The sequence below is a fragment of the Musca domestica genome, unplaced genomic scaffold (genome assembly GCF_030504385.1).
Source record: "Musca domestica strain aabys unplaced genomic scaffold, Musca_domestica.polishedcontigs.V.1.1 12, whole genome shotgun sequence".
Taxonomy (NCBI): domain Eukaryota; kingdom Metazoa; phylum Arthropoda; class Insecta; order Diptera; family Muscidae; genus Musca; species Musca domestica.
This window is the reverse complement of record NW_026712155.1, coordinates 13402937-13418905: the sequence shown is the minus strand read 5'-3', so window position 1 is coordinate 13418905 and position 15969 is coordinate 13402937. Positions and strand designations below refer to the sequence as shown.

General features: G+C 34.8%; 1 protein-coding gene across 8 annotated transcripts in view; it reads right to left on the bottom strand.

Annotated features, from left to right (window-relative positions):
- The window catches only part of LOC131800666 (serine/threonine-protein phosphatase 2A 56 kDa regulatory subunit gamma isoform-like), a 28630-nt gene that overhangs the window by 4345 nt on the left and 8316 nt on the right, over nt 1-15969 (bottom strand). For 5 of the 8 annotated variants that reach the window (XM_059118257.1, XM_059118255.1, XM_059118258.1 and 2 more), the window contains 5 exons: nt 2122-2318; nt 1726-2060; nt 1437-1667; nt 976-1368; nt 647-914 (listed from right to left, as the gene is read on the bottom strand). In XM_059118257.1, the coding sequence (XP_058974240.1) occupies nt 647-914; nt 976-1368; nt 1437-1667; nt 1726-2060; nt 2122-2318 (1424 nt within the window). Of the gene's footprint in view, nt 1-646; nt 915-975; nt 1369-1436; nt 1668-1725; nt 2061-2121; nt 2319-9728; nt 10465-12844; nt 13111-15969 lie in introns of all 8 variants that reach the window. The other 3 variants (XM_059118253.1, XM_059118252.1, XM_059118254.1) reach the window with 1 other exon arrangement.

Sequence of the window (15969 nt, the reverse complement as noted above, 5' to 3'; positions counted from 1 at the left end):
TAGACATCTTAAAAATCGACGAACTCCTCCTCATTAGACATTAAATCAATTCACGACTTCCTCTTCAATAGATATCTCAAAGTTCCACGACTTCCTCCTCAAGAGACATCTTAGAAATCGACGACTTCCTCCTCAATAGACATCTTAAAAATCGAGGTCGTAGGTAGACATTAAATAAATGCCCGACTTCCTCTTCAATAGATATCTTAAAAATCTACGACTTCCTCCTCAACAGACATCTTAAAAATCCACGATTTCCTCCTCAAAAATCCGCGTCTTCCTCTTCAATAGACATCTTAAATAATCCAAGACTTCTTCCTTAAAAGATATCTTAAAAATTCCACGTTTTTTTTTCTCGGATTGACCCTTTAAAAACCCTCGCCTACTTCCTCAATAGACGCTTCAGAAAGTCAAAGACTCATCCCTTTAAAGTCCGTTTAAAAAATCCAAGGAATGGAATGAAGAAACATTTCCTTAATTTGTTTAGCAGTAACTTAATTTTCAATACTTGAATATTTTTGTTTTCTACTTTACCAACACAACATAATACTAATTAATAATGGTTAGTTATTGATCGGAATTGATTTTGGATATGATATATATTTATATATTGCCAAGTTCTATATTGTAAACATTTTTAACATACCTCACGATTTTCCTGTGCTATACTATGGTTTTGCATTTGTTGCGACTGTTGTTGTTGCTGCTGCTGTTGTTGTTGCTGTTGTCGGTCATCATAATCCAATTTGTAGGTAAGATCTAAGTTATCATTATCATCATCGTAATCATTTTGACTACTTGAAATACTTAAATTGTCCATTTGACCGCATAGTTTATGCCATTCTGGGTTGCTTTTGGCCATCGATTCAACCTGTTGCCAAAGGCCTTCGCGTTGAGACATTTTTTCACGTTCCCTGGAAAACAAAAACATTTTAACAATTCGAGGAGGGGAAACTATTCAATTTGATTACTTACAATTGCTTTTCTTGGCGATAATTTTTACTGCACTCATCAAACAAACGTTGATTCATTTCCATAAACAATTTCAGGGCATTATAAATTAGGCCATGGATGGTCTTATTCCAATGCGTTTTCGAATTACGATTCAAGGCAGGAAACATTATGGGTAAAATGACTTGAGAATTGTCCGATATTAGGGACATGATATACTCGTTGTTCCAATAGTAGAGCGCCCGCTCGGCCACCTGGAAGTGGGGCGATGAAACGCATTTGGCAATTTGTCGGAATAATGGAACCATGACTTTTTGAAACTCGGCCGGCTCAATGACATCGAGCAATTCTTCCAGTTCATTTAAGAACATTACCTCCTTGGGGCTGTGGGTTTTGGGCCAGAATTTTAAAAGGCTCCTAAAACAAATATCGAAAATTGATTGTTAATTTAAAATTTATATAAATGTGTTCTGAAGTTTTCCTACTTAATGACTGGTTCTGCCAGGCTGGGGTCTTTTTCCAAAAACTGTACCACACAATAGGTCAGCTGGGGATGATAAACCGATAGACTTTTTGCCTTGTGCAATGGCAACAGAACTTTGAGCAAAAACTGTTTGTGTTCCTCTTTCAGAGGCAAAGCAAAACCATTGATTATACTGCCCAAAATTTCCAAAAGTTCAGCAATGCCATTGTGATGTTCAGTTTCGTAGATGAATCTGAAATACAAAACGAGTTTGAGATTGGATATTATTTAAATTATTAAGCGATTTTTACCTGTAAAACACATTATTGATTTGTTTGCGTATAAATGCCCTCAAACCCAAAAATTTGCCATAAATACGATGTAAAACAGTCTTTAGGAAATCACGTTCTCTCGGATCCTCCGAATCGAACAAATCCAACAATTGCAACACAAACTGATGGTCAATATAACGTCTGGCGATGTTGGGTTGAAAATCAGGCGATTCTAGGAAACGCAAAAATAGCTCGTAAACAAATTGTAAATGAGGCCATGATGACTCCAATGTTGGCTCATCTTCCTCGGGATCAAATTCGGCACCATTTGGATTCGAAGAAGGCGGTAATGTGCGAAAGAGATTTACAGCAAACTGAAAAAAATACAAATGCGTATCGAAATTATTCTCAATTTTCTATGGCAAGTGGTCTTACCATATTTATTGCTTCCGGATAAATTGCTTCGGTAATGACATTATTTTGGTTGGACAAATACTCAACCATTTCATGCAAAGCCGTCCGTTTAACCTCCTTCCATTTTAGGTCGCTTAACGGTTCGGAAAAATCGAACAGTGTACAACATTGTCTTAGTTTCTGTATGAATAATTCCTCGCGTTCATTGGCAGGAGTTTCTGTGGGCAGAGGGAACAAAAAATATTATAATATGAAAAAATGTGAAATAAAAATATATAAAAAGTAAATGAAAAAATTATATTTCAAAGAAGTTATTGGAACCCAAAATTGAATGAAATTAAAAAGAAATCATAAATCTTAAATTATAAATATAAATTAATTTATTTGATATTCTCAAGTTTTGAAAGAAAAAAACACCTTCTCATGGCCCGTTAAGGCGGGAAAATGTAAAAAAAAATGAATGGCAGCCCCAGTCAATATTGCACGCATTTTTCTGAATTTTATGTGGCCTAGAATCGTAGATTAAAACAAGTTAAAAAGCAGTAAGTCCGACCGGGCCGAACTTTTAATACCCTCCACCATTTGCAACGAATTTGGAAATTTTTAAAAAATAAAATCCTTAAAAAATTTTAAAATTTTAAAAATACCGAATATAGCCGTTATATTGGGGTCTATACGACGTGGACATACATAGGCATTGTTTGTCATAAGCCATTACCATATTCAAATTCGAAACTTGAAATAAACAGTGAATAATGTAGCTAAAATCATCAAAATATCGTATATAAGGAGGTGCCGTTATATCGGAGCTGTGCGAAGACCTGGACCAGCATAGACAATTTTTTGTAACAGGCTGTAGCATCCATTACGAACTTCAAATACCACATCTCAAACAATTTCGGTGGGTATTGTACCTAAAATCGTCAAAATACCGAATATAGGGAGGTACTGATATATGGGGCCTATACGAAGACCTGGACCCGCACAGACAATTTTCTGTCACAGACTGTAGTTCCCATAACGAACTTCAAATACCAATTTTGAAACAATTCCGGTGAATAATGTTGCTAAAATCATCAAAATACCGAATATAGGGAGGTACCGTTATATGGGGGCTACATGAAGACGTGGACCTGCACAGAAAATTTCCTGTCTTAGGGTGTAGTATCCATTTTGAACTTCAAATACCAAATTTGAAACAATTCCCGTGAATAATGTCGCTAAAATCATCAAAATACCGAATATCGGGAGGTACCGTTATATGGGGGCTATACGAAGACGTGGACCTGCACAGACAATTTTCCGTCTTATGGTGTAGTATCCATTTTGAACTTCAAATGCCAGATTTGAAACAATTCCCGTGAATAATGTCGCTAAAATCATCAAAATACCGAATATAGGGAGGTACCGTTATATGGGGGCTATATGAAAACGTGGACCTACATGGCCCATTTACGAACTTAACCTGCCTACTGGAAAAAGAAACATGTGTGCAAAATTTTAGCCATCTATCTCAATTCACTCGAAAGATAGCGTGATTACAACAGACAGACAGACGGACAGACAGACAGACAGACAGACAGACAGACAGACGGACAGACAGACAGACAGACGGACATCGCTAAATCGACTTAGAATTTTACGCTGATCAAGAATATATATACTTTGTTGGGTCTGATATGAGTATTTCGAGGAGTTACAAATGGAATGACAAAGTTAATATACCCTCCATAGTATGGTGGAGGTTATAAAAAGTTGTTTAAGGATTCTTTGACCTAAAATCGTGATTTTCTAAGAATTTTCTGAAGGTCTATGTAATTACATTTTAAGGGATGTTTAGTGGGAGACTTTCAGACCTTTAATCGGGGATTTTCAAAATAAGGTTTTTAAAGGATTCTTTGTCTTAAAATCATGATTCTTTAAAGAATTTTCTGAGGGACATAAAGGTCTATGTGAGTACATTTTTAGGGATGCATGGTAGGAGACCTCCAGACCTTTAATCGCGAATTTTCAAAAGAATATTTTTGTGGAACTTTGGGATGTTTTTGGGAATCATTTGTGAGGAAATTTGTGAATATGCTTTGGGGAAATAGAGACCTTTGCTCATAGATTTTTTTCAAAATTTCCTTAAGAGACTATGAGATTTAAATCATGGGGTTAAAAAATATTTTTGAGGAACTCTTGGGCATCTAATCGAATTGAATGATTTTTTGAGACTTTTGATCAAGGATTTAAAAAATAAAATGTCTTTGAAAAAATTTCCTAAAATCGTAGCAATTTACTTATATTTTTTGTGCAAATTGACGCACAAACGTGGGGTTATTAATAAAAAATATTTTTGGGACTTTGAGACCGTAAATATTCAAAAAAAATATATTTTCGAGAGACTTTCAGATCTTTTATTTCATGGATTTTTTAAAAGAACATATTTGAGGGACTTTGAGGCTTAAAAAATGGAATTTTAAGAACACCATTTGTGAGGAGATTTTAGAACAATTTTGGGGAATTTGAGAAATCTGACCATGGATCTCCAATATATTTCATGATGCGCCTATATTATTGATTTAAAAAAATCTGACGGCCTTTAAGGCCTATAATGGTGATTGTTTTAAGGTTGTATTGTAGGGAGCTTTGAGGCATTCGAGTCACATTGAAAACCCCTGAGGGACTTGGAGACTTATAAAATGGAATTTTAAAAGAATATTTTATGAGGAGCTTTAAGAATATTTGTTGGGGGATTTGAGACACCTGACTATAGATTCCCAAAATATTTCTTTATGGACCTATATTCTTGATTTAAAACAAATCTTAGGGGCATAAAGGCCTACAATGGTCATTATTTTAGAACTGTTTGGTAGGGGCTGTGAGACATATAAGATTTTCTTTGAGGCACTTTGAAACCTAAAACCTAAATGGCATTGAGACCTAGATTCCACTTTTTAAAAAAAAAAAAAACTATTTTTGAATGACATTGAGACCAATAATTGTGGTTCTAAAAAAAATATTTTGAGACTATTAGATTTTGACTCGTGTATTCTAAAAATAATAATTCCGAGAGACTTTGGGATTTATAAACTTTTTAATAATAAAACGAAGATAGTTAACATTGTCGACGTGTAATCATGGGTTTTTGAGCCACAATATATTTTTTGATGTATAATCGTGTTTTTTACAATGTTCTTGAAAAATAATCGTGGATTTCTAAAAAATATTTTTTTTTTTTTTTGTAATATAATAGTGGATTTTTTAAAAAAATATTTGTTAATCATTAATCTTGAATTTAATATAATTGGAGATTGGATTTTCCAGATTTTTTTTTTGTGTACTTTCATACCCACAATCATGAATTCTTCAAAGAATCTATTTTGGGGACTTTGATAACTAAAACATATTTCTTTTTTATCAAAATTTTAAAAATTATTTTTTTAGAATTTTTTTTAAGCAATTTATTATGTGGGCTCATGGGTTCTGTAATTGTGACTGGTGGCATAAATAGATATTTCCTGAAATTTCCAAATACTATAAGAACAATATCAGTGTATTTTTTGAATATTTAAAATTTCCGATGGCTCACATCGCTATCCTCCCTTTTTTGAAATGTAAACTAAGATGGGGAAAGGGTCACCCCATCTGCCTTTTCCTTTCAAATTAATCATCTTTTCATCAAATTATGTAGAACTGTATGTATGCATTGCTTTCGTCACTGTATCTCAACATTTTTAGTGTTTTTTTTTTTTGCAATGCAATGCAATTTATTTATTTCGATTCGATTTTTTTTTTACTTTTAATTCTTGGCACTTTATCAATTTTACGGTTGATATAGTAAATATCAAAATAAACACAATTGCAATGTCTGTCTAAACAACAGAAGTTTGTAAACAATAATATAATCAACATCATCACCATCATCATGGGCATGATCATTATCGATGATGACGATGAGTTGAAATAGCTGTTTTTTTTTACAAATGGAACACGAAGAAACAACAACGGGAGGGGGAGAGGCGGCAAAGTTGGGGAAATCTAATGATATAAGTTTCTCTTAATTGACAAAGCTATAAGGAAGTCAGTATTTCATGAATCTTCAATTGCTGTTGTTATTAGATCTCCAAGTATTTTGGTAGTTCATATGCCCGTATATGCCCATAAACAAAATATTTATAATGAATAAATGATGAATAATCCAATGTTTTGTTAATAATGTAGTTACAGGCAGCATTATTTGTTAATAATCTATTTTGAATTTATATTATCTATGTTTGTATTAAAGGCTTAATTAAAATAGCACAACATATCTGCCACACAATTGCTAACTATTAATTATATTATAAATTTCCTAATTATGTTTAATACCTAACTATCTCTAGAGAATTTCGTTGGCAAAGCATTGCTGTGTGTGTTTTTCTTTAAAAGTATTTAATATGTGTTAATTAAAATAGGCAAATATTATTATTTAGTGTTGAATGTCTAATGAGGAGAACAAACGAAACAAGTTTTCTTTGATAAAACCAACGAATGAAGTGTAAACATCCAGTGCAATGTTGTATGGGAATATTTTTTTATGAATGAAAATAATCTATGGAAGAATTGAGTCCAAGATTAAAAATAAGTTGACAGTTATATTTGTGTGTTTAAAATTCTATGTCAAGAAAATGCTTGGAAACTTTGTTGATGGCTTTCAATACTATAAAATTTATATCGGGGACCTTTTTATGATTAATTGTGAAGTATTTTTTTGTTTGTGGAATTGACTAAAAATGTAATTATTAAGGAATATTTTCCAAGAAAGAGTCACCTTAACTGAATTTTAATGCTAAAACAGTTAATTTTCAGTCAATCCAGGGTGAATTGAGATTCTCAAGGAAAACACTCTCAAGATTTTTTTTTTTTGATGGCATTTAGTGCTAAGCTCGAACTTTTTGAAAAAATATCACAAGAGTTATAATATTTTTTCGGGGACTGGGTGAGAAAAGACGACGGACTACGGCGTTTAAAAAATATTGAGAAATCAACAGAATCAAAGTCATGAATTCTCAAAATACTATTTCTATAAGACTATTGGAGTATAAAAAACGTAGATTTATCTTTTTATGACTTATATTTTTTGAGAGATTTGTAATATGCATTGAGGGACTCTGCAGCGATTGGCAAGTAGAACATTATCATGAATATTTTAGCGAATATCGCATCTTTTAAAATATAATAAATCGTAAAATTAAACAAGTAAAAAAAATTAAATTCGGCCCGTCCGAAATTTTAAAACACTCCACCATTTGGTAAAGAAAAAAAGTATCTGAATTCAAACGTTTTCCACTTTAAACTAGAAATACCAGTAAGATCGTTTGGATAATCCTGTTCAATTTTTTCAAAACACCATAAAGTGGGTGAGGCCGTTATATGGGGGCCATACCAAAACGGGAACCTATACAGGCAATTTAATGCTTCTAATATTGTCATCTACCAAATCTTCTCAAATATCACAATTGAAAAAATTTCGTGGTTAAATGTGACTAGGATATCAAGATACCGAATGTCGGTGGATATCGTTATATGTGCGCTAAAGGCAAACGGGGACCTAACATACAAAGCCTTGCCACCGGAGCTAGAATCCATTAATAGCAAATTTTAGGAAAAAATCGTACAAAAATGTGGTGAAAATCATCAAGATGCCGAATATCAGGAGGTACCGTTATATAGGGGGGCTTTATAAAATCGGTGACTTATGTATAAAATTTTTCACCATCGGAGCTAGAATCCATTATGAACTACAAATACCAATTTTTAGACAGATTCGTGGAAAAATGTGGTGAAAATCATCAAAATATCGAATATTGGGAGGTACCGTTATATAGGGGGGCTAGACAAAATCGTGGACCTATACATACAATGTTTCACCACCGGAGCTAGAATCCATTATGATCTACAAATACCAATTTTTAGACAAATTCGTGGGGAAAATGTGGCGAAAATCATCAAGAAACCGATTATCAGGAGGTAACGTTATATGGCGGCTATACGAAAACGTGGATCGATATACTTCATTTTCAATACCAACCATCTTAGACAAAATACAAATAGTTCTGCTAAAATTTGAAGCTCTACGTCAAATAATGTGGGCTGTATCTTGATTTCAACAGACAGACGGACAGGCAGACATCGTTTAATCGACTTAGAATTTTATGCTGATCATGAATATATATACTTTATGGGGTCTACGACAAATATTAAGGGTTTTTACAATACCCTTAATATACGTTTGAAGGTGGAGGGTATAACAATTTGGGCAACTCTGAGACCTAAAATCGTGCATTTAAAGAAAATATTTTTTGAGTGATTTTCCGACCTTAAATTGTTTTTGTGGCAATCATTGGCTGTTACCACAAAATATAAATTTTGGATTTTCAAAGAACATTTTTTATAGAAGTATCGGTCTTACAATCCCCCTCATTTTTGGGGACCAACAAGATCTTTCCAAGGACCTCCAGTACTAATATCAGGGATTATTTTCGGGGTCCAATGGAGCTTAATTCCTTAATTCCTGAATAATTTCTTTAACTGATCAACAAAGTTAATTTTGTGAATTCCAAAAGAATGGAGTCTTAAGATCTAATATAACTTTGATTTTTAAAGAATAGCCTTTTCATAATTCTTCCTCAATGTCTGAAGATTTTCCTGCAAGGAACAAATGGAGCTAAAATTGTGGATTTCAAGAGAATATTTTCTGAGAACAAAATGTCAAAAGGTCTTAAGATCTAAAAGAAATTGAGCTTTTAAAGAATAACTTTTTCATTTTTTTCTCATGATTTCTGAAGATTTCCTATAATGAATTAAAAGAGCTAAAATTGTGGATTTTAAAAAAAATATTTTCTGGAAACAAAATTTTAAAAGGTTCTACTCCTTTGTACAGAAAACAAGGGGAAAGGAATGAAATTATATTCGGACATATTCTAACAAAAAATCGCAGGAAAAAGAATGGGACGCTGAGCAACGAGACGAAAATTAAATTTTTATGTGTTTTTATATGTTTTTATATGTTTTTATATGTTCTGTTCAAGTTCTACCTTGAATAAACCAGGTTGACGAATTTATGCAGATAAAACAAAATGCATATGGTCTAGGTCTAAGCCGTATATTTGAAAAACTCAAAATGCAGCTACAAAATTTTTCTTAAGAAAGAAGGGGTTTTTTCCAATTCGAGTTTGAGATTTGCGAAATGTGAGACATTTTAAATCTGTTCTGAAAGGGGTCATAGGAGTATGAAATGGTTCACATCTTCGTCCAGAAACAATGATATTTTCGCGTATGCAAATTCTAAGACACTATGTATTTTAACTATGTATTCAAAAAGCAACAACATTGTGTATGTTCCATTGTTGTAGTATTTCTTTCTGTGCTGTATGAGAAGAAGGCATTTGAAAATTAAAGAAAAAGTAATGAAACACACAAACAAGTCGAACGAAATTAAAATCAATTAAAAAATGCTATGAAAAAACGGAAGAATAAAAATACGCAAAGCAGCACTCTTAATTAAAATAAGGAGAAAACACAACACAACAATAATGAAAACAATAAAAAACGAAAACGAAACAACCAACATGACTAATTGTTCAAATAGTTTTGTAATCAACCTCGTAGTAATGGTAATTGCACTGCAGCCGTAGATGAATTTGGCGAATGAAAGACATTACGATCTCTAGCTCTACCGGGACTGCCAGTGATTTGTTGCAATGTTTGTGTGGTGTTTAATGAGACGTTAGCTTGGCCATTGGTGGGAGTTAGATCATTGTTGCCACAGCTTCCATTGTCATGGCCATTTTGTTGTTGCTGTTGCTGCAGCTGCTGGTTATTTTGTTGGGTGGGTGGTGGTGCTGTAGAGGACTTTGCGGTTGTTTGAGAAACAGCTGTTGCTGCCGATACGGGTGTAGCCGATGTTGCAGCTCCATTGCCATTGTTTCGGTGTGAGACACCCGCACCACCACCTGTTTTGCCATTATTATTTGCCGACGAGGAAGCATTACCAATACCCAGTGATATACTTATGCCGCTAACTATTGATTGGGTTACAGAACCATTGTTGGATGAACTATTGGACGATGAAGCTGCCGCTGTGGCTGAGGAAGCGGATGATGAGGATGTGGATGATGACGATGAGGATAATGAAGCCGTTGCCGATGGCGGTGATGATGATGATGAAGACGATGATGATGTTGATTGTAAACCGCTGTTGGTATTTGCATTTCCCGCTGCTGAATTGCCACCACCGCTGCCGCCGCCGCTGCTGTTGTTGCTACTGGCCGCAGAACTTCCCACATTTTTTGTTGCATTTAGTATGTTTTTAATAGCTGTAGCGGCACTAACTGGAGACTATATGTGATACATAATGTGAATATATATATAGAAGTTATTGCCAATTTGGATTATTATAATTAGTAAGAATTTGTATCAAGAATTTGTATTGCAAAAAGGGAAACTAATAAATCAAAATATAAACAAAAATGTTCCAGAAAAATTAAAATGAATTGCAAGTGATTTTTTAGTTCAGTTGAAAATGAAATATGTGTCTCTATGGAGCGGCGCAAAATTTGAAGGAAATCGAACATTTATATCCATTTTTATACAAAGTCATAATTTGAATTACATATTCCTATCAGATTTCTGGTTCAGATAAATATTTAGATATAGCAAGTTTTAAAGAATCGCCGACTTGTTTCGCAAGTTATGACAGATAAAGTATTGAAAGTTGTGAGCCTTTGTGGGTGAGGTACCAGAAGGGGTTCACAGATATATATTATTTTCACAACATTAGCAAATATATATGGATGTGTGAAATTTGAAGATTTGGATGCTTATTTCGCTTTCTTTCAGCGTTTTGTTATTTAAAACTTTGACCCTATGTGGGGGAGGTACCAGAAGGAATGTTCCGATCTGTACCATCTTTAAAACAGATCTTGTGTTGATGGAAATATTGAGATGTGCCAAGTCTGGATGAAACCATGTTTTATGAGCTTCATGAAGATTCAAAATTTTGGCAGTTTGTGCGGGAGGTACCAGAAGGAGTGCACCGATATATTCCATCTTCACACAAGACCCTAGGTTAATAAAAATATGGTGTTTTGTGTAATTTGAAGACAATTGCACACTTACATCACTTTATAAGAGTTAAAATTATTCTAAATTTTGGCCCTTTGTGGGGGAGGTACTGGACGGAGTGGACCGATATTTTCCATTTACGCACATGACCTAGCACTGATGCAAATATTTGGATTTGCAAAGTTGGAGCGGAATAGGAATATCCTTTCTCTTTCTGTGCTGGAAATTATTTTCTTTGAAAATGTTAACATTTTGTTGGTGAGGTACCAGAAGGAGTGGACCGATATTGCCTATCTCCGAACTCGATCTTAGTTTGAAATTAATATTACTATGTACCAAGTTTGGATCAAATCAGATACTCCCTCCGAGAGCCAACCAGACGGACGGACATCGCTACATCAAATGCCCTGAAACGAATTTGGTCCAAATAGACATAGGTCTAAAACCGTTATTTCGATGAGACACGTTTTGGCCGTATCGAATGATATATAGCCTCTCTAGCCATATGGCTGAGGGTACAAAAATGTATATTTTTAGAGAATGCCTTCTTTAGAAAACCCATTATTTTATCCAGAGGCCTCTGAAATGTCGACTTTCTACAAAAAAAAACCACTTTGAAAGGTCTGGATCTGTCGAAAGGTATTCTATATAATGTAAAAATCCATTCTCAAAGAAAAACTTCTGAAATGTACTCTTCGGGTAGACGACCTCGCAGGCTATGTTCTTTCTATTAAAATGTTACTTATGTAAAAATTGGAAAAGTTTTGTCACAGAAAAACTTATAAAGACTTACACTTGAAATTACTTTTTTGTATAGGAAATCAATTATTTTTCGTCTCTAACAGATTTTCTTAGGAGCTTCCTAATTACGGAATCCTTTAAAGGTAGTTTTCCATTTCACGGCCAATTGAAATTTATCCTAACTTGAAAGAAGACTTTTTGAAAACCTTCACCTATGGCAAGGCCTATTTAAAGATCTTTTTATAGAAACCCCTCAAAAAATTATGTATCTAAAGAGGACTATATTACTTGAAGAATAAGCTTTTCTCATTGTCTATGGACAGTCCTTGACTGGATCTTTGATATGAAATTTTCTCACAGAGAAGCCATTGTAAATGATTAGAAAAGTCTCTTTTAATGGGAATTTTCCATAGAAAGGGGACAATGTTAATGAAAATTTTCCGAACCGCTTTGCTGTTCATTAAGTTTTCTTTAAGATAATATGTTTTAAATGATATATTCCATAAGAAATGTCAATGGACTTGTCGATAAGGGAAGCCATCGAAAATGAACTTTTCGATAAAAAAAACGTTTTGGCAATGAATTTTTTTTTAAAAAAATAATTCACAATGAACATTGCTAGGTGGAGGACCATTGGAAATGCTCTTGTACAAGGCATTTGCAATGATCTCTTTAAATATAAACTTATAAAGAAGCGAAATACACCATCTAATAAACATATCAAAGGCCTATCGAAATCCGTTGAATGAGCGATGAATTAATTTCATTTTCAACTTTCCAACAAAAAAAAAAAAAACAAATTCCAAATAATAAAAAACAACTACAGTTATATAATTAACACAACAAATAAACCAAAAAAATCATGACGTTCAATCGTGTAGAAATGTGTGTTGGAGGGGGGTCTCTATCAAACCTTATTATTTGAACCAAGTGTTGATGATGCTGTCGTTAGGAGTTGTGTTGCTGATGTGGCCGCATTGAAATGTTGAGCTAATGTCGAAACAATTGATGATGTTGTCGACGAAATGGAATTTGTTGTAGCTGATGTTGTTGCTGCTGCTGCCGATGCACCACTGCTGTTGCTGCTATGGGATGCTGCTGATGACGTCGATGAGGAGGCCATCGATATTTTTATGTTATTTTGTGAAATTGATGATGTACCACCAGCTGCAATGTTGGCTGCAGAAGAGGCCGACAATTGTGATATTGGAGAAGAAGAGGAAGATGTTGCTGAAGTTGTTGATGATGATATTGATGATGATGGTGGTGTGGTGGTTGTTGTTATTGTTGTTTTTATGGTATTGGAGGAGGAGGGGGAGGAAGTCGATGATGACATAGATGATGATATAGATGATGGCAATGCTGAACTATTACTGTTATTATTGCTACTACTACTACTGTTACGGTTACTGGCGCTATCTTGAACATGCAATGTTGGCATTTTATTGTAGATTTTTGTAACGACACTTTTTGATGTTGAGGAACTATTTGTTAATTTTGCCTTGATCTCTTCAATATTTGTAAATTTGAATTTGCAACCAATGACACCGACAACACTGCCACCGCCTGAAGTCGCTGTTTGGGATTGTTGCTGCTGCTGTTGATGTTGTTGTTGTTGTGATGGTGTTGTGCCCTGCATTACTACATCCCCCCTAATGTCATCGCCGTCATCGGCCAATTGATCTAATCCACTATGAAATGATGGGGATTTTGGTATGCCCAAGCCAAAATAACCACTCCCCACGGATGGTTGTTGGTTCGGTGGTTGTTTGTTTGTCTCGTTGCTGCCAGCGGCACAATTCACATTGGCAACAATGCGAAACCCGGTGGTGTTATCAGCATTTTTACCAATTGTTGAATTAATTTTTGCCAAATTTTTATTCGCCAAAATCTGTTTGCCTTTATTGTTATCGATAATTTTGTCACTATTGCTATTGATTTGATTATTTGCGGAATTTGTTTCAAATAACATAGCACAAAATACCATCATACATGTAACCACTAATTTGTTTTTTTAGTTTTTTGTTTTTCTTGTTAAGATAGCTAGATTTTGCTAGAGTTCTAGTTAGTTTAGAGGAGCATGTTTACAAAAATGGAATAAGCGAAATTCAAGCATTGTTATCATCTGTAAGACAAATCAATAAATATGAGAGAAAGAGATGTGAAAGTAAGGTTGGATATATGGACAATAAAATCCGCTAGCTAGCTTTAAAAAAAAACAAATTGGAACATGCAAAATAAATTATATGGGTGCGTTCAATGGATATTTGTCGGTGCATGTGTAAGGGGGGTCGTCTTTGATTATAAAATATGATAAGAACTAATAAAAAGATAAACCAAAATAAGTTATTGGGAAACAAAATCAATTAGTCAATTATGACTTGGTTGAACTTGAGACCATGCATTATTACGGGGAACTCCTCAAAATAATAAATAAACAGCGTGAAATGGAAAAACTGCAACCAACTTCAGACTGCTGTCATTTCTAAGCCACTCGTCCGACAACTGTTAAAATTATTCCAATGACAGATCATTATATTGATAGCAGGCGTACAAAAGCATTTTGGTGAGAATTTTCCAGAAAAGAAGTTAAGCGTGATGGAATTCAAGCGTGATAGTGGGATTTCTTTATATTTGGCTGGAAAACCACAAGTGGCTTTCGTTAGAGCACTCCAGCATTTAAATGTGAATAGATCTTTTGTGTCTCGTACCATCGCTCCTTACCGTGATAGCGGAAGAAAACAGCAAGACCAGCAGAAATGGTTCGAAAATTAAAGAAGCGACTTGATCGAAACCCGCGTAGCAGTGGCCGAAAAATGGCTCGTGAGCTGAACTTATCGCAATATTCCATTCGGCAAATATTGAAAAATGAGCTCGTGGTAACGCCTTTGAAATTCCAAAAAGTGCAAAAACTTACAACGCAACGGAAAGAAAATAGACTCAAAAGAGCTAAAGAGTTGCTTCGCTTGGCCGAGTGGTGAAGTGGTGAACTACCGAATTTGGTTTTCTCCGATGAGAAAACATTCGTTGTCCAGCAGTTTGTAAACAAACAAAATTACTTGCCAAAGAGGTCAGCTAAAAATGTGCACCTTCGGTTGGCCAACTAAACTCAAGCGCAATGGTGATGGTGTGGGCCGCCATAACAGCTCTCCGCTCGTATTAATCGAAAGTGGCATCAGAATAAATGACGAATATTATCGCGAAAATATTCTGGAGGGTGTATTAAAGCCTTGGCCGCAGACCTTGCACTTTCCAACAAGACTCAGAACCATCGCGCTCAGCACGCGCTACCCAAGAAAAAAATGAAGTTCCTCGCTTCATTTCCAGCGCTCAATGACCCCCAAAATCTCCAGATACCAATCCGTTGGACTATTGTGTCTGGAGTATTTTGGAAAGCAAGCTTGGCACACCAGTGTCGATCACCTCAAGCAAGCGCTTCCACGGGAATGGGCCAAAATACCGCTGAGCAATATTCGGGCAGCGTGTGACTGTTTCATTGGCTGTTTGAAGGCCAAAGGTGACCAATTCGAACAAATCTAAACTTATTCTAAAATTTGATGCTATTTCCGACATTTTTTGCTTTCATTCAATAAATGTTATAAAAAATGTAGAAATTATGGCGTTTGACTTTGTTGCATTTTTTTATCTCACCCTGTATATGGGAGCTATATCTAGATTTTGACGATTATCTCCAATTTCAATAGAGATGGTCTTTGGTTCAAACAACTGTCTTGTGCACAATTTCATGCTTACAAAAATACATGGACAGACGGACAGACATGCATAAATCGACTCAGAATGTGATTCTATGGAGATCATCAAAAGGAGCTATGGGTCTATCTGACCTCTTCTTAGGTCGGTCTGTGGTTAGCTATGCGGCTCCAGTGGAAATGTATTCAGACCTGCCAGAATGCCGACCTGAGAACTGCAACAGGGTGCCTCCTTATGACTCCTGTGTCCCTCAATAAAAAGGAGCTGAGTATTCCAGTGTAGCTGGAATCCAAATCAAACCAAAAATGATTTTCCAATGACAATTAA